The sequence below is a fragment of the Anabas testudineus genome, chromosome 23 (genome assembly GCF_900324465.2).
Source record: "Anabas testudineus chromosome 23, fAnaTes1.2, whole genome shotgun sequence".
Lineage (NCBI taxonomy): Eukaryota > Metazoa > Chordata > Actinopteri > Anabantiformes > Anabantidae > Anabas > Anabas testudineus.
In genome coordinates, this window is record NC_046631.1 from 8,435,465 (window position 1) to 8,458,330 (window position 22,866).

A 22,866-nucleotide genomic window follows, 5' to 3' on the forward strand; every position below is an offset into this window, starting at 1 on the left:
AAGGTTAGCTGCTCATTGTATTGAGTGCCAATGCTCCCCCATGGGGACGGACAGAGGGGAGATGCATTAGCACCTCAGCGTGTAGCCCTCAATCTCAGATCTTCCCTCTTTTTTTTTCTTGCCACTTCTCTCCTCCACACCTCCCTCTCGTTGACTAGTCCACCTTTGGCCCAATGGAAGAACCTGGCGAGTCTTTGTCCAGCAGGATGTACATGGGCTGGCGTGGTTGTAAATGCTCATTGATGCATGTGGGTTCATCTCATGCACATGTCCACACAGACATTTACCTCTCATGGTAATGTGTATTAAGGCCAGATGACCATAAACTAAACCAAAGTCTGCAGGGGGTTAAGGCTTTCCCCTTGACCTGCTGCTGTGCACTGACCTGCACTAAATGGGTTTAAACCTTACCCAGCCTCAGCCTTTTATCTCCATCCCATCTCCATCTACTCCTTAAGCCACCGACCAATACACACAAAATGACCGACAGACTGGCAGACAGAAGTCATATGGTCCTTTCACTATCAATGGTAGGAGGCAGCCATCAAAAGAGCTTTCACAGCATCATCCCTCAGCTATGGATAGACAGAGAGGGAGAAAGGGAAATTATGAAAGAAGAGCCAACAGGGGTGGAGAAAGAGAGGTGAAAAAGAGGGACAGTGTGGAGGAGTACAGACGAAGACCCATTCTATCAATTCAAGAGAAAAACAAAAATGAGGTGGAAATAAAAAGATTAAGTAAACAGCATGGAGGTGTTCAGATCATATAAGCCCTGTGAGATGGGAGAGTTTTAATCCTTGTGTGCGACTGTAAAGGCCAGGCATGACTGTAGCTGTGGGCATGTACAGAATACTACTGATTCGACAGCACTAGCTGTTTTATGCTGACAGGCAAGTGTTATGAAATTCAGCTTAGACTGTGTCAATATGGTCTTTATACAGCACAGCCACTCAGCATCAGAGACATCCGAGGCAGGGGCTGGTGTGTGTGTGTGTGTGGTCTTGCACTACAAACCTTGTTACTTCTTCAAAGGACTGCTTGAGAGTAAAGACTTGGTCTTTGTGTTAAGGTTAAATATAACATTGGTGAATGTTCCAGCTTTAGGGAATACTGTTCATTTTTCTTCACAGGCCTACATTACATTAAGCCACTCAAGAGGAGCAGATCTGTTCTTATGTCTTCAACTGATCTCCAGTTTAGGCTAAAGTTAAGTTAAGTATGCAGTCATGTTAGTTAAGTATAGCTTTAGGCTGCATAATTCAACATACTGATGACTGCCCTCTCTGTATAGAATTATTATTGTGTACTCTGATCTACAGGCCTCACATTATACTAGCAAAATTTTACTCTAACCCCCATAACATAAAACCATTTCACAAGCAAATTGAATTTAATTCACTCAGCTTTCTGTCCAGCTCAACTTCATGATGTCATAACCATGAGCCTGTAAATACTAACAATTAGCTCACCCAAACAACACAGCCTGAAAGTCCAACCAGTGTCTTTTACTGTAACACTTATATTTATTCAGGGTCGCGTGCCTGTCACAAGATCATAAATAACACTGAATAAACAGAAAGCGTCAGACAGTGCGTGTGACAGACGATCTGAGATAAAAAGAGGAGGAGGAGAGGGTGTTGAGGGACGGAACAAGTAAGGTGGAGGAGTGTATATAAATCAACATCCATTAGCTGAGGGGTTATAAAGTCACTGATGAAGGAGGTGGACTGAGGCTCAGACCTTTTATTGTCTTGTTGTTTTTTATTGCCTGTGATGTCATCTAATGGTATACAGTTAACGACAGGGGTGGGGAAGTATGTACATGGGAGGGGAGGATGTGGTTGTAATGGGGCTGTGCGTGCATGTGTGTATGCCCGTGTTTACCCAAGATATTGATCACCTTTTGTCAAAGACGGCATGTGTCTGTTTCATTACTTTGCCTCAATAAACCATATGTTCACACTCTGACCTTCATTTACAAAGAGTTTGTGTGACAATGGTGCCAAAATCACGCCAATAACCAGGAACAGAAAATAGTTTCTAACATCCTGAAGCACAATAATATCCAGAAAACACAGAAAACAGCTTGTCATACTTTTAACACTCAAAGCTACAAATCTTTCCCTTCCCCCTCCTCGCCCTCATCACCACAGATGAGCAGCAGGCATTAAATATGCTTACATAGTCCCTGTTTAAAACATCTGTCTACGTGTTGATTATTATCTTACAAAATAAAGAACTGCTGCCTGCACCACTCCTCTGCTATGAGGAACCATAGCGGCATGAACAAACAAGGCAAGGTCCAGTAAACAGCAACTAGAAACCATGTACAAATCTGCACTCCTGGTCGTCCGTGTACTTGTAGATAAATATCTGGTGACATCAGTTAATGACAGGTTGGCCTTGATCACTTCTTTGTTCAACTTTTTCCCCTCTCACTTCATCCTTTTACATACAACTGTTGAAATGATCTCCCTCTATTTAAGACAAATTTAAAGAATATATTTCATGTTTGTCCAGGTTGCTCTTCCAACTCTCCTCTGCTTTCATTCCATCCTTCTTTCTTCCGTCTGTGCTTTCCTGTGAGCCTGTGAGGCTCACTAGCCGAGCTACCCAAGAATTAGTCTCAGTCATGGCCCTATGATATACGTGAGTTGGGGGGGGAAAGAAGGGTAAAAGCACAAGAGCCGCCACCCTTCTATCACACCTAGCAGCAGTGCATTATCACATTAGCCCAGAAAAGGAGAGCCACACAGAGGAGGACACAGGGGCATGAGGGGTCTCTTAGGTGGAAACCACAACACACCAAAACCCAGCTTATCCAGTGCTGTTTAAGTCTGAGGGGACAAATCTTGTTTAGCCAAGGGCTTTGCTGTCACACACAGTATGACATGTTTTTCAAATGAGAGACCGTTGTGGTGAAATATTTCCACAACTGCTTTGGCCAACACACTTCCACAGGCGCTTCAAAGCCAACAAAGCTCTTGGTTGCATTTCCTAGAATTACAAAAATGTGACAATATCCTATCCTAGTATACAAAGTTAGCAACAAAACAGTCAAACAAGTGTTTCTCATTGTCTTTTGTACTGATACAGTAAAACACAGTTGCATAAATCACTTAAATGATGCATTTCATCCTATTCTGATGCCTCAATTTGCCTCAAGAAACAAGCAAGAAACTTTTTCTGATAAATTTGGATACATGCTGATCTGTGCTGTCTAGCAAGTTCTGCAACATGCTGATGTGTGCTGCAATTTGCCCCTAGGGCTCTGGACTTCCTTCAAATCCAACGTGAAAGAAAAGTACAGTGGATACTCCTGATATTGGGTGTATACAAGTGTATGTGTGATATATGGTGCAGTGGATAAGGAGGATGTTGAGAGATACTAAATCGGCTTGGCTGTAGGAATAAAACCCCCTCAGGGGCTCTCCTGACACACACACATACAGATACACACGCACACAGTCATTTCACTCTCCTTCTCTTTCATGCACACATACACCTCTTCCTCCTACAAATACAGTCGACTCAGCTGATTTGCTTGAAAGTCTATCTGCCTCACTTGTACTATCCTTCCTCCAATCCAGCAGTCCCCAATTCCCAGACCTTACTCTACATTCTAAACAGAAAGAAACCAAATCTCTGTCTACCAGTTCATCCATCTGCTACTTTTAATGCTATAGTTTTCTCCTTACCTTTTTCATTCGGCCACTTTTTGTGCCCACGAAGACCAGTGAGTGGTTCTTGTAGACGTAGGCAATAACCGATGTCATTTTGTCGACGGCATCAGAGAAGAGGGGTTTGCCTCGCACCATTTCAGACACACCCAATGGTGCATTCATGTCGAGACCGCAAAAGTCATCGTCAATGGTCAAGAGCTGCAGAGGAGAAGAACAGGCATTAGTTTCTCTCATGTAAGGCTTAAAAAAGTTTCCTAATACAAATGAAAAGGTCTACTCCACTGCCCAAAGGTTGAATTCTTGTGTGATTTTTTTTAAATAGCTTTTTGTCACAGAGGTCCTAGAGGAGCAAAGCCAGGGGGCATCCTGCAGAGAGCATGAATACAAGGTAAACTCACAACTGACTCAAACAGACTGAGCTCAGGATGAATAAAAACAGGATTCACTGAGTGTCTTCTGGAGGGCATTTCCATAACGGACAGATACAGTATGGAAAGGTAGGTCAGCTAAGGAGAAACATTTTGTATGTGAGTGAGAGAATTAGTCAATTGTCTATGTGTGTGTGCGCATCTGGTGATGCACATGCAGAAAATGGCAAATGTGAAAACAAATGAGAGATGAAAATGGAGGTAGACTGCAGTGAGGCTCGAGCTCTGTAATAGTGCCAGAGGCTGCTCCGTTAGGCACAACTCTCCACCCAACGCTACAGCAACTGCAGAAATTCCAGAGCAGCATGATATTCACTGTGAAATGATTCAAAGTGAAGTGAGTGAATAAAGTGCTGCACCATCACACAGCTCTGAGCTGAATCACTGCTGTGTCAAAATATAAATTTATATGTATTAAAAACAAACAGAATAATATAAAATATAAATCTTCATGGAGAATCATCAGGTTCGGTATGGAAATACTGCAGTGATTCTGTGATTTTATATGCAGTAGCTGTGTTTCACATGCATTTTATCCTGCCAGAGGGGCATTCATACCAGTTATTGTAAGCAGCATGATTTATGAGTTTTGATAAGAGAATAATGGTGCTGGTGATTGGTCATTATTCTGTGTGTAGGGATGGATTTGAAACAGTGGTTCTAACTAGGACTGAAGCAGGCATTGCTTGATTAATAGCTTAGCAATGTGTGGCCGCTATGAGGGAAAAAACAAACAAACACAGGATTGCCCTTACATTTAAAAGAAATGCATATAAACCAGCATTTATTTGAGAGTGAGTGAGAGGCATGAAATCCACAAACTACTGTAATGACTTGATGAAAAGCAAATCATCATTGACTTTTTTGAATGTTTAAATTGAGCCTTGTAGTAATGGTCTGATATGAATGAATGATTGGCCAAGTATGAACTGAAGGTTCGCTAGAATGGAACATATCAAGCAAAGCAAGAAAAGAAAAAAACAAAAACAAAAAAGAACAAATATCCTCACAAGACAAAATGCAACAAAAACTTCAGAAGGAAAAGATGAACATGCACTCATAAAACCTTGGCTTAAAAACATCAAATCATTTCAGATTTACAGTTGCTTAGTGGTTTGACCTGTCAGAGGCAGAACACTCTGGAGAGCACAGAGACTTTTACTTTATGTTGTATTTTTTTGTTTTTCTTCCTGGAAGTGTGCACCCTGGGCTCGCGATCAATCTTGTAAGCACCAAGTGTCTCTTCACAACCTTTCACTAAAGGCCATCATCATCAGAAGCCTCAGACTGAGCCACAGAGGAAATATGGGGTCTGCTTTCATTAGACAAATGGAACATGGCTGGTGTAGGCCAGAGCTTTAGGTTTATATGAAGTGGTATGTATGATCGATAGAGATGACTTGAATGTGGGTCAAGATCATGTCACATGGCTAGATGGTTGAGGTTAAAATGAAAAGGAACAAGAGCAAGATGGATTAGCTTGAGATGATAGATAACAATGTGAGGCTGACAAGCCAATGAGTCAACAAAGACGAATATTAGTGTGCAACAAAAACATATCTAAGTGGACCATTTTCACTCCAATTTCTCTCCGTGCCTTCCCTCCCCCGACCTTTTCAGAATATGGAGTTGTCAGGAAAGCACTCTGTCCTACAAGTCATGTGGTGGCTCACTGCTAGACTAATGGTCCTCTGGTGAGAGCTACGGCCACTTTGTAAAATATCACTGTGGTTTGAAGTGTTAGCCTGTAACCTGCCAACATACTCTATGACAATGATTAATAATCTATTTGATCATATTCCTTGTTTTTTCTAACACAAAGAAACACCACTGTGCTGCTATTAGTTATTTAAAAAGCTTCATCAACCCAGGGTTCAGAGGTTAACCTGATCTATCAGAAGCAAAATAGAGTACTTTGTAATATTTGGTGCCTCTATAATTGAATGCTTCCCCAAGAGATAATGAAGGTGCAACCATTTCTCCCAAGACTGATTACTTTTCCAAAAAGATAAAAGTGGTTTTCATCAATAAAACATGCTTCACATAATGTGTTTCTGTCAACACATTAAAGTCTCTCTGCTTAAGGGAGGGGTGATGCATGTGGAGAGAAGATTTTTATTTATTTATATATTTTTATCTGTGAAAAATGTGTGCACGTGAGTTTTCATCTCTTGCCACCAACACATGCTGTATTATTTGGTTGCCAATCAGAGCTGCCATCTCTGTCCCGCATTCTGCAATCTAATGAAATATACTTTGTCTGTCAGGCCTTTCAGGATGCAGACACATTTTCATTACGCCACCACCAAAACATGACATTTGTAGTTCTGAAGCCACAGACATCCCTAGACAGAATACCAAATAACATCAATGTAACTCTTGACATTGTCTGCCAGTAACTCACTGCTGTCATTGCTTATATCACATTTATTGCCTTCCTTTCTCTTGAGCCACCTCATTAATGTATAATTTCAAACTCAGAGGTTAATAACGTTCACTCTCACTCACTCGCTGCGATTTCTGTTATTTTTGACGGCCAGTGCTTACAAGTTTATCAAGTATAGGTAAACACTGACTATATGTAGACCTTCATCTTTTCTCAACCTACTCTGATCTTAATAAAGACTTTATTATTCATTAATTTCTACTCCAGATATACTGTATGACTTAAATGATTAGATACTGTACTTTCGTTGTCTATCTGGAGTGTGCAAAATCAGAAAAGCTGATTGCAGATATTTAGTTCTGATCAATTCTTGTTCAGGTCTGTAGGTATTTCAGTCAGCATCCTGCACAGTACCAACAGAGAAGGAGGACGTAGATTCCTCCCTAAAGACAGACAGTCATGAGAGCACAGTCTCTATATTTGGACAGAGGCCAGGCACTGAGGCAGAATCAGGTCACTCTCAGCCGTATCCATCTCTCTGCTTCTGTCTGCATGCCAGCACCAGCACAAAGAGAGCTCTCTTCTGGACCGTGCAGCAGGATCAGCAGATACAGCGTGTAGAGAAAGAGAGGGGACAGTAGGCGCACGCGAGAGAGAGAAAGTTGCTCAATGTGATTAGTGAATTCTGAAAGAGATCTTGAAAGTGATTCCGTCTCTAACACTCTCCGATGTATGCCCTAATCTGGGCTTGAACTCTTGTGAGTACCAGTGCCTTTCAGTTCACAAAGTTAATGACACACATTAAACCACAGAGCCATTACACTGCATGCTACTGCTCAACTGTTAGAGACTCTAAAGCAGGGGTCACTAACAGGCGGACCGCGGTCCGGATCCGGACCCAGAAACTGTCCCATACGGACCCGGAGGTACAGAGCAAACCGAACGTTTGATTCCAAATCTAGCGGACACCTTAATTATAACCGCCGCAGCTATTGCGATCGTTACGGTAGTTATTAAGTGGACGCGAGAACGCATTGGCCAATTGAATGCGAGTTAAGCCATCCCACGTGACTTCACTTAGCCAATCGATTCTGTGGATCGTAGGCAGTAAAATTAGAGACTCAACAGTAGATGAGAGAAAGTTGGAGGTTGGAAAAAAATTAATAAACAGAGATGGTGATAACAGAGAGACAGAGGAGAGGGACAGACGACAGAGAGGAGAGGGACAGACGACAGAGAGGAGAGAGACAGACGACAGAGAGGAGAGGGACAGACGACAGAGAGGAGAGGGACAGACGACAGAGAGGAGAGATACAGACGACAGAGAGGAGAGGGACAGACGACAGAGAGGAGAGATACAGACGACAGAGAGGAGAGGGACAGACGACAGAGAGGAGAGGGACAGACGACAGAGAGGAGAGATACAGACGACAGAGAGGAGAGGGGACAGACGACAGAGAGAGAGAGATATCAGACGACAGAGAGGAGAGGGACAGACGACAGAGAGGAGAGATACAGACGACAGAGAGGAGAGGGACGACGACAGAGAGGAGAGAGACAGACGACAGAGAGGAGAGATACAGACGACAGAGAGGAGAGGGACAGACAGACAGAGAGGAGAGGACAGACGACAGAGAGGAGAGGGACAGACGACAGAGAGGAGAGATACAGACGACAGAGAGGAGAGGGACAGACGACAGAGAGGAGAGATACGACGAAGAGAGAGAGACAGAGACAGAGAGGAGAGATACAGACGACAGAGAGGAGAGTGGACAGACGACAGAGAGGAGAGATACAGACACAGAGAGGAGAGGACAGACGACAGAGAGGAGAGATACAGACGACAGAGAGAGGACAGACGACAGAGAGGAGAGAGATACAGACGACAGAGAGGAGAGGGACAGACGAGAGAGGAGAGATACAGACGACAGAGGAGAGGACAGACGACAGAGAGGAGAGACAGACGACAGAGAGGAGAGAGACAGACGACAGAGAGGAGAGAGACAGACGACAGAGAGGAGAGGGACAGACGACAGGAGGAGAGAGACAGACGACAGGAGGAGAGACAGACGACGAGAGGAGAGGACAGACGACAGAGAGGAGAGAGACAGACGACAGAGGAGGATACAGACGACAGAGAGGGAGAGACAGACGACAGAGAGGAGGGACAGACGACAGAGAGGAGGGACAGACGACAGAGAGGAGAGATACAGACGACAGAGAGGAGAGGGACAGACGACGAGAGGAGAGAGACAGACGACAGAGAGGAGAGATACAGACGACAGAGGAGAGAGACAGACGACAGAGAGAGAGACAGACGACAGAGAGGAGAGAGAGACAGACGACAGAGAGGAGAGAGAGACAGACGACAGACGACAGAGAGAGATACAGAGACAGAGAGGAGAGAGAGACAGACGACAGAGAGGAGAGAGACAGACGACAGAGAGGAGAGAGACAGACGACAGAGGAGAAAGTTGATAAAAGGACAGTGAGACTGAAAAAGGAAGAGATAAATATAAAAATGTCCAAAAAGAAAAAAGTGCACAGTAAAGAGTTTTTAATCCACAATAGACAGACTCCTTTCTGTTCATATTACCACTGGGAGCAGTAAACCAGTATGTTTGATATGTTCAGAAACTGCGGCTCTTATTAAAAGTGCCAATGTCAAACTGCATTATGAGACAAAACACAAAGGTTTTGAACACACATGCCCACTAAAATCTGAAGTGTGATCACAGAGAGTTGCTAGTCTCAGAGCCCAGTATGAGCAGTCCACCAGGATCTTGAGCCACATGCTCAGTTTGATGTTACATATAAATTCCTACTGAATTAAAGGGTCAATTTCCTGCAGTTACAGTTATTGTACTGCATGTGGTAGTTCAATGACTTTCTTCCCTAAACTGCTTTGGTATGGTAAATTATGATTCTGTATTTGGTTATCATTATCAAAGCCATTCAAGCAACATTATTTGTATAAAATTAACATGTTTTACTTTCGAGTTGTAGATGGTCAAAAAACTTCCCTTACAAAGAAAGATTAGCGTTGTAAAAAGGAAACAAAAATATCCTACTGGCTACTCTTTGTGTAATTACCCATTTAGACATTCAGTATTTCCTCCAGTCCCACTGTGCTAAATGACTGACCTGCCAGGATGATTGGCAGTACTAAAAAATATGTCACAGCTAAGTGGGTGTGCAGTGTTCACTGTAATATATAATGTCAACATTCAATTTCACTATATAAAACACTGACTGCATGACTCTTAAAGAAACTGCGTCAGTCTGGAGTTAAGAATCTGCTAAAACGCTAGCCATTACTTTAGTTATATGTCACAACTTGCAGGAGAATATTTTGTTCTCACAAGAACTGGAAGATATCAAAGAATGCAATTATTATCACTGTTAAAAATAAAATGGTAATTCCTCTTTATGAGATCCAATCTGCAGGTTATTGTCTTAGTAAAGCAGAAGTCAGTGTCACTTCCTGAATGCTGCAGTTTTGCTTTCTTTGTTGTTTTATTAAAGGAATCCACAGGGCATTCCAAAAGAGCTTTTTTTTTGGGCACTCTGACTCAATAGTCCTCGAAATTCAGTTTGAATGTACAAATGTCGACCCTGAGTACATGAGCTGTCAGCGAGTAGATTTAACTTCCCCTTTGTATGGCACCCAGGGGACTGTTTCGAAAACCAGTCACAATGATTAGGACTAAAGAAAGAAGAATATATATGGGCATACAGACTCACACAGGGTTGGTTCAATGGCTGACAATGATGGCAGTTTAGAGAGAACCTACCATCAGTCTTTTCTCAATAGTTACTGCATATTCGTATTAAATTAAATCTGTCTATTCTGTAGTGTGTACAAGCATACAACACTGTACACACACACACACACACACACTCCTCATGATGTGCTTGAAATAAAGATGATTTATTTATGTGTTCTGTTGGCAGGTTTAGATGTTCGGAGACAAGCTTTGATAAGCCTGTAATATTTAGATAAATTTGAGTAAGCGCTCACACCTGCCAACCATTAGTTGAGCAGCTACAACATAATAACTATTGTTTAGGGAAAACAACCAAATCAGGAAATAGAAAAACAGCAGGTAAATTCTGCAAAGAAACTGAAACATCACTGAAGAAAAGCCAGGATGTGGGCAGGAGAGAAACAGAATGACGCCTGGAATCGAAATCCTGCAGAGACTCAATATAAAGAGAAAGATGTTTCAAATTACTTCTTTTTTTTTTTTTTTTTTTTTTTTGCTTCATTGTGTACTGGTAGGAATCTTGTTTAACATGCATAATAAATCATCTTAATATTCACCTAAAACTTTCTAATGCAAGTGGTAAATATATAAATATACTAAATTCAGAGAAACAAACAATACTGCTTATTCAGTATATGTACTGTACTCAAGTACTGTACTTCACGTCAATTAAGGTGCTTATACATAATTTACATTTGAAGTATTTTATAATTTTCCTCCACTACATTTCTAAAGATGTTGTATGCTAAACGACACCAAATTTCCTTGACAACAACTTAGGAGTTGCACAGAACACTTGATCGGTTCACAAAATGAGACACATTACTGCATTACATTAATAATGCAGCTGTTAACAAAGATCAAATAATCATGCTCGCAGGGGACATTATCTGCATAATGAGTAATTCTGCGTTCTTGTAACATTTTATGCAGGGTTATACCTTAATCTTTATACAGTATATGCAAAATATCTAAATACTGAGTTTATCACTATAGCAATAATTAAAACTATACCTACTATAAACTTCAGAAACATCGAATTTATGCAAAGAACTGTTGCCAAATTGGACTGCATGTGGCTGAGTGTAGCCAAAAAATTACCCTGGCATCTCAGTGGATTTCGCCAAATGACTTTAAATATTGCACATCCCTGCTTGTTGGAAAGTGAGATAATTAGATAGTAGGAAAAGACATAGCACACATTAAGGACAAAGGAAAGAAAAGAAAATGATGAAATGAAGGCACCCAATTCAGTCAGTGTTTTCAGGGAGAGGTTATCCAGCAGAGTAAGGAAGCAGTAGACACTTGTTTAATCACAGAATAATGATATTGTGATGGATTCTGACCTTTAGCAAGTGGTATCATGTATGGAGATTTAATTAGTGGGTCCGCCAGCAAACAGGATAGCGGATATCTGGATGGAGTGGGGTGAAGTGGGGAGGGGGGGGCAGTCTGGATGTTCTTAATGAATCCACTAGCCTTTCCGTTCCTGAGGATGTGGCCTAGACTGACTCATCAGCAGCAACAGCCAGCAACTGATTAAGTTCAGCAATCAGGAGGGGGGGGGGGGATCGACAGGCCAGCACGGAGACAACACCGTTCAAAGGTTGGTCAAACTCCAAACCACACAGAAGAAAGAAGAGTAGAGTAGGATAAAACAGAAACTGAGCATGACTATGAACATGGGAGACACAGAGGATGTCAGAATGGAAGAGTTACTTTAAAGTGAAGGATAAAACGAAGGGGGGATGAGCACGCGTGTTGTGGGACTGTGAGGGAGATCAAGAAAAAAAAAAACTCTAACAGCAGCAGCCGAGTAGAATAATCTAATTAATTGGACTGAATTCAGAATGTGAAGTCGATAGTACATGACAAATGCGAAAGAATAGCCCGTGGCATGTTAGTTAATGACATGTAATTAATGATCATTAGCAAAAGGGATGAGGGGATGGCCGTGGCCTGTCAGGGACTTACAGGCGACCTTGTAATTTTCTCATTGACGTTAGAGGGGGGGGATGAGAGACAGTATTTAACTTCATGCTTATAGAAAACAGTGTAAGGGGAAATAAAGGGGAGAGAAGAACAGAAACAAAGATGAGGAGCGTAACAGCATAAGAAAATGAGATGGTGGCAGCAATCACGAAGAGAAGGACCGAGACCGAGGATTGAGAAAAGAGCAGCATAGGTGGATAACGATGCATCAATGATGAGAGCAGAGAGTGAATTTTTGCGATCCTGCTGTTTTGTTGTTCTGTTTTTTTCTGCTGACACAGTGAACATGGAGGGAACAAGCAGTGTTTTTTTATAGGTCACATGCCACTTCACAATGATCTATGGATGCAGGCCTTTTGCAGACTTATACTGTTGAGCACGCATTATGTGGCTCAGCCAAGCATGGCCATTTAGAGGAGAGAGAAAGCATCCCCCCCCACTTACTCTCTTCCCATCTATCCTCTGTACTGTTCTCTCACTGCTCATATCATTCTGTACATTTCTTATTTCCCCTCAAGTTATTTCTATCACTCTCAACTTAACTGAAAAGCTTAAAAGTTATTGTAAAGCGACAAAGTTCTGATAAGAGGTACGTTTATACATATACCTTGTAAATGGCAATGTCTTTCCACATAATACCTACTGCAATTAATTAACAGTTGTCAAGTAATTCTCAATGGCTACCAAATACAGTAGCTCTTTAAAATACAGTAAGATGTATTACTTGACTATAAATCTAATAGAGGATCAGCCTCACCTGTATCCTGAGTTACAGGTGAGATAGATACATAGATATTAGGTATCCAAAACAGTCAGTCAAAACAAGAGCTGTGTCATATTTCCACCCCGACGAATGAAAACAGTCAAAATTGAAATTGATGTGGTTGTTCGAGGCTATTATGGTCGTGGCTGTCATGTATCTGTTCTTGCACAGGAATACTGTATACAATATGTGGTTAGGTTTATCCACATGGGGTCTGAATGCGTCTCATCCATATCAAAAATGAATGTGTGCTCATGTTAGTCCATACAGCTGGCCTACTCTAATGAGCCTGGGGGCTGTTCATCCTCTCCCTAATTGGAGGAAAAACACTTCATGTTCAAAATACAACAGTGTTTGAAAGACTGGGGTAAAAGTGTATAAGAAAGCAGGAAACAGGGAAGACAGTGTGAAAGAAGAAGCCATGGAGCGAGAAAGAGGGCAAGATGAGAAGGGCCATACCCTGTATACAATGTTCCCTTTCATCTGTGTTTCCTGTAGCAGTAACAGCCATCAGAGTGACATGCAATCCACCATTTAAAAAAGATTCATAGCCTGTTCTGTTAATGTCAATTTTTGCCACATTTTAAGGAAAGGGAGAAATTTCCTTCTGGCTGGTTTGAAATAGGTGAAGGATCCAAAAAGCCTTCGACAATTCCCAGCAACTTTCTTTTGGTAGTTTAAGATAGTGTGTATGAGTATGTGCATACACACATCCTATGTCTATGATGGCTCTCTACTATACACCGCAGGGAGGCAGAGTGGAGAGGGAGTGAATAATGACTTTAAAATACATTTCTGATGATTTCAAAAGACACTGCACTCCCACACATGCATTATTTAAAGTAGCAGAAGAATTAATTGGACACTAACAAATCAACTGACTCATAAAAAAACCTCAGGATTTTAGAAAGACAACCATCCATCACAGATACTATCCATCATCCATCCATCCCAATTAATACTCAGGCAACAGGGCTTTAACTTCTAAACTGTGTGCCCACATTGATGCATTATTTGAACTCTAAACACAGTGTGGAATTAGCTGACATGCATTGTAATAAATCACTTCATAAGCCTTCAGTGTAATCACTTATTTCCATTATTTTACTTCATCTCACTGCCTTTAAAAGCCACCATCTCCATCTCTGCAGTAGCCACACTTAAATGTGTGGTGGCACGTGTGTATGTGTGTCAGAACTCATCTATCTCCTGCAGAGTCCATCGTCACTTGTTCAGCAGGGTCTAATTTATGCGGTGGTGTGGCGATACTGTGGCGCATGTTGAAATAGCATCATTCCTCAGCGCTAACCCCCGTGTGCTCCCTCACACTTCCTCTCCCTGCTGACAGATCCACCTCAGGCATGATTTATCAGGCCCTCAAGCAGCAGACAAAGGCTCCCCAGCACGTGTGCTGTGCCACAGATGAATTAATAGATAAACAGTGATTACAGAACCAAACACAAGACGGGGTCAGATTCATCTCAAAATGAGTACATGGCTAACATCAGAACAATATAGACTAGGTAAAAAATTTCACATTTCGATTTTTGAAAGGTGCAACAATACACCTTTAATAAACAGGCCTCATTATTGGGGTCATAGTTTAGCCACAACTGGTAAGTGAGCACATGGTTCACTTATTAATGCTTGCTATACAGAGGAACAACAAAAACACTCTAATCAAAATCATTTTCTATTTCTTGATGTTGGCAGCTTTTATTAATGACGTTAATATGAGATAAAGGACAAAAAACAGCTTTCACTGATTGTGAAGGTGATCTAAACACGTAACACCCAATTTAACCTTGTTTTTGTGCATAGAGTGAGAAATCAAATGAAATGAATCACTGAATCTGTAATGCCATTATGGAGAATGGAATTATGGTAATTTGGTTGAACATTCAGCTGCATTGTTAAAAAGGGTGAGCAGACTACAGGAGGCAGTGGATGGTTAACACCTCATCATAATGGGATGGAACATGATCCCACCCAAGATCAGTGTTCACGGAGGCCTCCCGCAGTCTAACCACACTCATTAAAGTAGAAGGGAGGGGGGATTCACAAGTGTTTTTTTTTTTTTTTTTTTTTTAAACACAGATTCTCTAAATGCTGGATCTGTAAATTTAGACAACCGAAACAATAAGAAATCAGTCATTTGTTTTCTTATTGTTGTCTTCCAAAAGCTTTTTTTTGGCTGTCACACATTATCTGTGTACTTGTGCATGCACAGCACACCACGCGTTGAATAAATAATATCTAAAAATGCATCCCTGTTATTTCACACTACAATATCAATATCTATAGTGTGTCTTCAGATTATTTTGTTGTTGTTCTTCAGTGTAGTCATGAATTTATTGTACTAATAATGTCACAATAAGTTTATTGTACATTGCTCTGCTACTCACCGCACTGCTGCAAGGAATATCTTTGACTTTCAGCCAAGCCAGGTCCAGCGTGCCCTCCCCCTTGTAACAGGACTGCAGCCTTTCCTTGATTTTCTCGTTGATCTTCCGAAGAGAGAAAACACAAAGTGCTGAGTCCTGGGAAGCCTGGCGTGGACGTCTCTTCTGGCCTTTTGAGAAGACAGCAAACAGCACATCATCATCCGGTGCGACATCTAGTGAGCGTGCCAGGATAGCACCAGCTTTGGACAGGTAAGCTGCCTCGAGTAATCTGTACTCCACGTTGCCGCTAATGCATCCGATAGGCACCTCTACGTATGAGTTGAAGGCAGTGTCTGCCTTGCAAAGACGGACTATTTTGGAAGTGTAGACCTGTTCCCGGCCAGCAGAGGATGACCCAGTAGTTGGCCCACCCCCCATTTCAGGCTGCAAAGTTAGAAAGTAGACAAAGTTCCCGCTGGCAAAGCCATAAATGTAGTATATGTCAAAGTCCGGGATGACCGTGAAGGTGTCTGAGGGGATTTTAATCATAGAGGCCACAAACTCATCATGGAAGACATAGGCAAACATGCCATCTTCCTCTGAGTTTCTGGCCAACTTGCGGCTAGAGATGGTAGGGAAGTACTCTGGCTTGCCATCCACTGCTGTGGCCACAAACAACATGTCTGGAGAGGCATTGCCATATGAAACAATGACGCCAAACACAGAACCACTCTCATTGACACCAGAGAGGTAGTGTTCCTTCTTGTGGAAGGGCTCTCCTAGTTTGAAAAGATCGTCTAGACGGAGGAGTTTGCAGATTCCCTGGTAGAGGCTCCCACATGCCAGCAGCCGGTTCTCCCGATAGTCCATCAGAAGCATCTTGTTGACATTGTTAGTTAGTGTCAGTGGCTCACTGCATGGCTGTACAATACGGGGTGGATAGCACTTGCGATTGTCTTCATCTGGACCAGTCTCATGGGATACCTGGACCTCCAACCCCGGGGACAGTTTGTATATGCGATTTACAGCTCCCAAATAAACATTGCCATTGCGATAGTCCACTGCCAGATGGTTAAATGTCCACTCAGGGTTCTCAGCACGAAATGATGCATACTCCTCCTCCTGAAGTGATGCTGTGATCACTTGGGAGCCTGCACTGTGAGCCTGTGATGCTTGCACTACTGTTTGCAACGTCACAGGAAGCACCAGACTAGACAGAAAGCAGCATACAAAAAAACAGGTCCATGTCCTGGTGGGAGATGTCATGGCTGTACTGATACTGGGAGTGGTAAGGAGTGGGAAGGAGGCACAGTCCAGTACTGGTGACCAAACAGGATCAAGCTTCTCTTGAGATGGAGGACATTATATACCTAAGGGGAAAGAGACAAACCTTTGTGAATACCAGCAACATGAAACCAAACAAGACCAATACATTACAAGGAACTGTGTCATTGTTTTAAGAGATACACATACTTATCCATATGAGACATGATCTAAATTGTAATCCTATGTGACACAGATTAGAGCATTGCATCATTACAAAGAATAAATGCAGAAACAGGTGAAAAGGCCACACACTTGAGACAGTAGCACAATCTATAATTGGAGAAGAATTGGGCTAGACAAAAGAGGAATGGAGGCTAAAGTACAGCAGAGATTAAATAAAAGCAATGTGCAGAGAGCTTCACTCTGTAGGATCAGTTCATGCACCAAGGAAGGGGACAGAATAGAAGTAAAGAATTGCTCCAAAGGAGGTGATCAGCATGTTCTGCACCATCTCACTGCATGGACCCCTGCCCCTCTTCTCTCCTCCTTGCCTTTATGCTCCAGCCGCTATGCACCTAATTGATTCTCCCCTTGGAGTAGCAATTTGCATGCTTTGGCAATTTCTCTCTTTTCTCCCAATAGGGCAGCTCACCTGCTGACACTGCTAGCAGAGAGAAAAGCACCTTCACTCTCTCTTTAACATACCTACACACACACAAACACACAGTCACAAAGACACAAAGAACACAGCTTATGGGCAGAAGAGGAACAATTAGAGAGGAAATGCAAGTAGCTGCAGAAACACATTTCCCCATAGTCTTTAGGGTTATTTGCAAAGTCTTAGCACTACACATAAGCTTTAACACATACAGGTAAATTCATAGATATTTAGCATGTACTAAACACTGAAGAACAGCTGTAAAAGAGTTTACAGGTGCGATCAAATATAAACTTCATCCAAGTCAAGAGTATACATAGTATTTACAATAAAATGTGAAAATAGTGTTTAGGAGATTATAACTATGATCTTAACTATGATCTCTACAAATGTTAGCACCCATAAATGCTAGTGCTACCTGATATTATCCAGACACAGATCTCATCTCAGGTTCATAGCAAAGAAATCAAAAGTTGTGGTGGTGTCAAATGCAACCTCACTGCAATCTTATCAATCTCCCCTCTATCTCCTAGCAGGCTGAGAAAGAATGAACAGAGCAGACAGCCTCTCACCACATGATAAGAGGACCAGAGAGGATGATGAGAGGGATAAAAACTGATACAGAGATAGAAAAGGTGACATGTGCTCTCAGATGTGTGTGTTTGTGCATGGATGAGTGTGAGTCAAAGAGCACTCATTACCATAGCTATATACAGTGTAAGTGTGAGACAGGCAAGTGAAATAGGCAAAACAAGAAAAATAATAAAATAATAAAAACCCTAAATACAAGTTCAATTAATAGAATAAATAAAAGCTCATGGAAACTGAGTCGAAACATATAAAAAACTCATACTATTAACATTTGTTGCATTTGTTGCAGGGCAACTGTACTGTAAGGTGTTTCCGGTAATGCGTCCACAACTGAATATTTCCACACCCCACACAGCCGACATCTATAATCAAAAAGATAAATAAAAGAAAGAAAAGAAAGTCCTGCCATAAAACACTGACATACTTAAAAAAATAAATTAATTAAAAAACATCCTCATCAGTGGTACCCTGCAATAGCAGACTACTGCCAGACGAATCCACTGGTAAAATGCAATTATCCTTTCTGACAGGGGGGGGGCAAGCTCGTTTAGTTGCTGCTTGCCTTTGCCTGCTGATCATCAAGTGCCATTAATTAAAACTTGCTTTGGTTCTGAGGATTTATACATTACACACACACACACACACACACACACACACACACACACACACACACACTATTCTGTGCAATTAGCACATGGATTTCCCTCAGCTGCTCTTATATATGCAAATTAAAACAAGGTTAACAGAATAGAAAGTTTTATTTAAGAACATCTGCAATTACCACATGGCAGGAAAATACGTTCTAATAACAATGACAAAACAGTTTGAAGGTGAAATAATTTATCTTACCTATCTTGCTTCAGCTGATACATTTACATACAAAGTTGACCAACTAGTTAACACTAACACTGTCTGCACTTTCTACATCCGAGACTCTAAACAGAGTAGGAGCACAACGTCAGAAAATAATTAGAAGCTTTGCATTTCCTCTTGAGAGCTGTAAAACCACCGCTCTGCAAACACCCACAGGTTCCTCTACATGCGTCTAAGCTCTATCAGGTAAAAGGGCATTGACATGGCTACACACTATGCATGTGTTGGCAAATGGATAAATGTGGTCCTGCTTCCTGTCTTGTTGCACATTTAGTCCAGCTGTCAGAAATGTTGCTGAAAACGTAACACGAGGTAGAAACAACCAGTGAAGTTCAAAGATCAACTGTTCCTTATTGCCCTGTTTCCACCATCGTATTTTGATGCTGTACAGCTAATTTCAGGCACAACAGTATTAAGCAAAGCTATTATAGATATGTCGGGAGCCATTTTGCTTTGGCAATGATTGTGTAATTGAGAGCCAAGGCCAGACGTGACAATTGGAGAAGACACAACAAAAAGCAAGCTTTGACAAAATAATCTTCTACTATTTATAGTCTGATGGAAAGGAGGCGTTTCTATTGAAGAAAAGAAGAAACTGTCAAACTCTTTAGTAAACAGCTTAACTTCTCAGTGCAAAGAATGCTCAAAAACACTATGAGTCCAATGGGATTAGGAGATTATGAGTGAGTAAGAAGTAGAATAATTACACATAATCCTTCATATTCATAAAGAAAACTACAGATTTGTATACACTTATCTAGGGTAATCTGTCACAGGATGAACAAAGGTGAATTAAAGACAGTTGCTAGCACATACACATGCATAAAGGCTTAAGTGCGTTCAAATCTAAGTCAATCTAAGTTTGTTTTCCCTCTTTGTGCGGTTAATTTTTTCTGGTACACAGTAATCACACTCGAGCAACTGGACCAGAGACCACCAGATAGAGGTGGTCTCCATCAGCATCATCTAGCAAACTCTGGTGCGGTCCTCCTGGTGAGAAAATGTACCGAACCAAAACACACGCTATGAATCACCTGATTTCACTGCTTTAGGTAGTATGTAGATTTCCATTTTCATTCGTTTGTCCACCAAAAACATGCCATCTGATAAATCGCGGTTAAAAATGAAGATGTGAGGAGGTGAAGTCTCTCACAGACACCAGGTCTGACCAGACTCTGCAGGTGATGTAGCATAATAAACCATAATAGACAGGATGACCAACCTGTGTTAACGTTCATGGTGAAATAATCTCTCTCGTCACACAAATGTACAGTAGTCCACAACACTTCACCTTCTTCCTGTATTTCCTGTACTTCCTTTTTTCTGTTCCTACAGCAGACACTAATAAGAGAGAACATTCTTGCCTGATTTGACGTGACACATTTACAGTTGGATTTTTCTCAGTGTGAAAAAAAAGAGGAAAACAGTGCTGCTTTAATTTTCTGTAAATAATTGCTTAGCTGTTTTTTCTTTTTCCTCCCTCCATGTTCATGAGACCCAAAGCCATTTCTTGATTATTTTGTGGCTGCGGCCAAACTGGAAACGGTGTTGTCAGTCACAGCTGTCTGTCTGTTGCTCTTTCACTGTGTGTACTGCAATCATGTGTCTGTCTAGTTGATGTGATATCAGTTGGCATGGACCAGGATGGGGGACTGCTGTTGTAGTATTTATAAGGTCAACGTGAGCATTGCTTGAGGCTATACACCTGCTCTTATGAGACTGCTAAACTTCTACAGTGAGATCTGCCTGGTAGCTTGCTTATGTCTCTCATGACCCGTCACTTTTTGCAGTGGGATCTTCAGTTACAATAATGTGACATGATGAATCCTGAACGATTTGGGTGAGATTGTTGAGATCCTGAAGTGGTGTGCTACAGTAGCTGTAGGCAAAGGAGAAGCAGAGGTGGTGGAAGCAGAAGAAGCAGTCAAAGTAGGAAGATAGGCAAGTATACTGTATATACAAGTGCAGTATGAGAATACAACTCTGTGTGACACTATAGCACTGTGAAAACAAAAGGGCAAAAACAACTAGAGAAAGAGAATGACAGAAGACAGAGAAACAGTGCCAGAGATGCAGATGAAGTAAGGCAAAACAAGCAGACAGAGATGTGCTTCCCAGATCAGTGGATGTACTGACTGGAGTGTTGTCCCCCCCTCCTACCTCCAAACCTCCACCCGCAGCCCCTACCCTGCTGAGGTCTGGCACTGATCAGAGGAATCAGCGACACTCTGTATTGTAGCCACACACTGGGTTTGGAGAAAAACAGTGTCTCCACACTCACCCAGCATAATCACAGTCACAAATGCATACATGCACGTACACACATGCGCGCACACAGACACACTGCAGGTCAAGACACAGCAAAACACATGCTCAAACTAAAACCATAATGCACAAAACACATACAAACACCGCAAGCATATGTTGGAAAATGCCCATCAACCCCGTCTACACTCCCCCACTACAACACTGGCAAAAAACATATTTAACCTGAAGCAAAGTAATTTAAGATTGTACAGCTTGATGGTGGCTGGGAAAAAAGTACAGGTCTTTGCTACCTAAGGATGAAGCACATGAGAAGCCAGAACGCGAACTATAACACAAACACTACAGTCTGAGCAAGGGACGATTCACTACTATCGCATGAGCAACTCTTATACAGTTTCTCACAAAAATCCAATTCTGCATTACTTGGGATCCAAAGTTATACTAAAGTGTATGCACATGTAACTAAAAATTGCAGGCATGCTCTGAAATAACATGGGCAGACAAGCAGACAGGGATACATTAGCTAGGACCATGCATGTTGCAGAAGGTAGGTAAAGGTAAAGGTAGGTCAGTACCTGTGTGTAAACTGTGTAACAACCACTGCATCTTGCTTAGTTGTCTCTATTTCACATGTTATAGTATATCATCATAGTGTAGCACCATTTAATTACAGAAGCACATAAAAACATGATCAAACAGACAAATCTTAAGTAAGGATGGAGTGATCAGGTCCAACATGCCTATCAGGCAAAGCTAACCCCTGCTGATACATGAAACAGATGGCACAGGAAGGCAGCAGTGGAAAAGAAAAAAAGAAGGACAGAGAGGATAGAGAGAGAAGGCAGGCTGTCCTTGGTGTTTACATCAAGACATGGATTAGCAGCATGGATTACTGTCACAAGATACCCTGTCTAGCTCAGGGTTAGAAGGTCTAATCCACCACAGAGCTGTTGATATTACAAAGAAAGCCATGAGATTGCACTGTCAACTGAGTACATACTATGTGAATGATGTGAAAATTGAATGAATGAAAACTGAACTTTTGAAATACAGATGCAGAAATCAACCTGGTGTTTACAGTTACAATCTTAATATCACCATGTATTACCTATGACTAGATTGTTGTTCAGTGTATCCAGAGTTAAACAGTTCTGTTCATTTAGACATAATTACTACCAAACAATAGACATCACAATAATATATCAATGACCATCTGAAAATAAGTGAAAATTCAGAAAAGGTACTCTATGTGACTTTCTGTATAAAAGGATCATAGCCAAATACAGTGAATCACTGATCCAGTAACGCTGATCCAGAAGTGTGTCAACCTTAAACACAATGTCCGTGTCAACCATTCCCCGCTTTTTTGCTAGATTGCTGGCTATCTGTCAGTCTCTTTTTCACTCTCCTAGAATGAGTCAGAGCATTTCAAAGACGAGGTCTAGGCAGAGATCCAACTGGACAACCCCTCTGGATTTTAGGGAAATAGCTGACATCTGCCGATCCCCTCTTTTCACTCACTTTCTTTCATTTTTTGCCACTCATTCTCTTTTCCTCTTTCACATCTGGGAGTTCCTAATCCTCCTTACAAGAATGGGATTCAAACACACAAATTTTTTTACAACACACACACTCGGTCAGGCCCATCCAGAATGTTTTCCATACAAGAATGTCTTTCAACACAATGTCACTAGTGGTATTACTACACTGCAAGTGGGAAGATACAGGCGTCCTTGCAGGCGTACAGTCCTTGGTTCCAAAGTAAGGTCATTCAAACACGCACACATGCACACACACACTTGGCGCA

The 22,866-nt window shown here is 41.7% G+C and overlaps 1 protein-coding gene across 6 annotated transcripts in view; it reads right to left on the reverse strand.

The window, feature by feature from the left end:
- The window catches only part of plxna4 (plexin A4), a 197,698-nt gene that overhangs the window by 160,330 nt on the left and 14,502 nt on the right, over positions 1-22,866 (reverse strand). For 4 of the 6 annotated variants that reach the window (XM_026362620.1, XM_026362615.1, XM_026362618.1 and 1 more), the window contains exons 2-3: positions 15,425-16,773; positions 3,699-3,881 (exon numbers count right to left, since the gene is read on the reverse strand). In XM_026362620.1, the coding sequence (XP_026218405.1) occupies positions 3,699-3,881; positions 15,425-16,669 (1,428 nt within the window). In that variant the 5' untranslated portion in view covers positions 16,670-16,773. Of the gene's footprint in view, positions 1-3,698; positions 3,882-15,424; positions 16,774-18,180; positions 18,216-19,825; positions 19,961-22,866 lie in introns of those variants that run through there. The other 2 variants (XM_026362616.1, XM_026362619.1) reach the window with 2 other exon arrangements.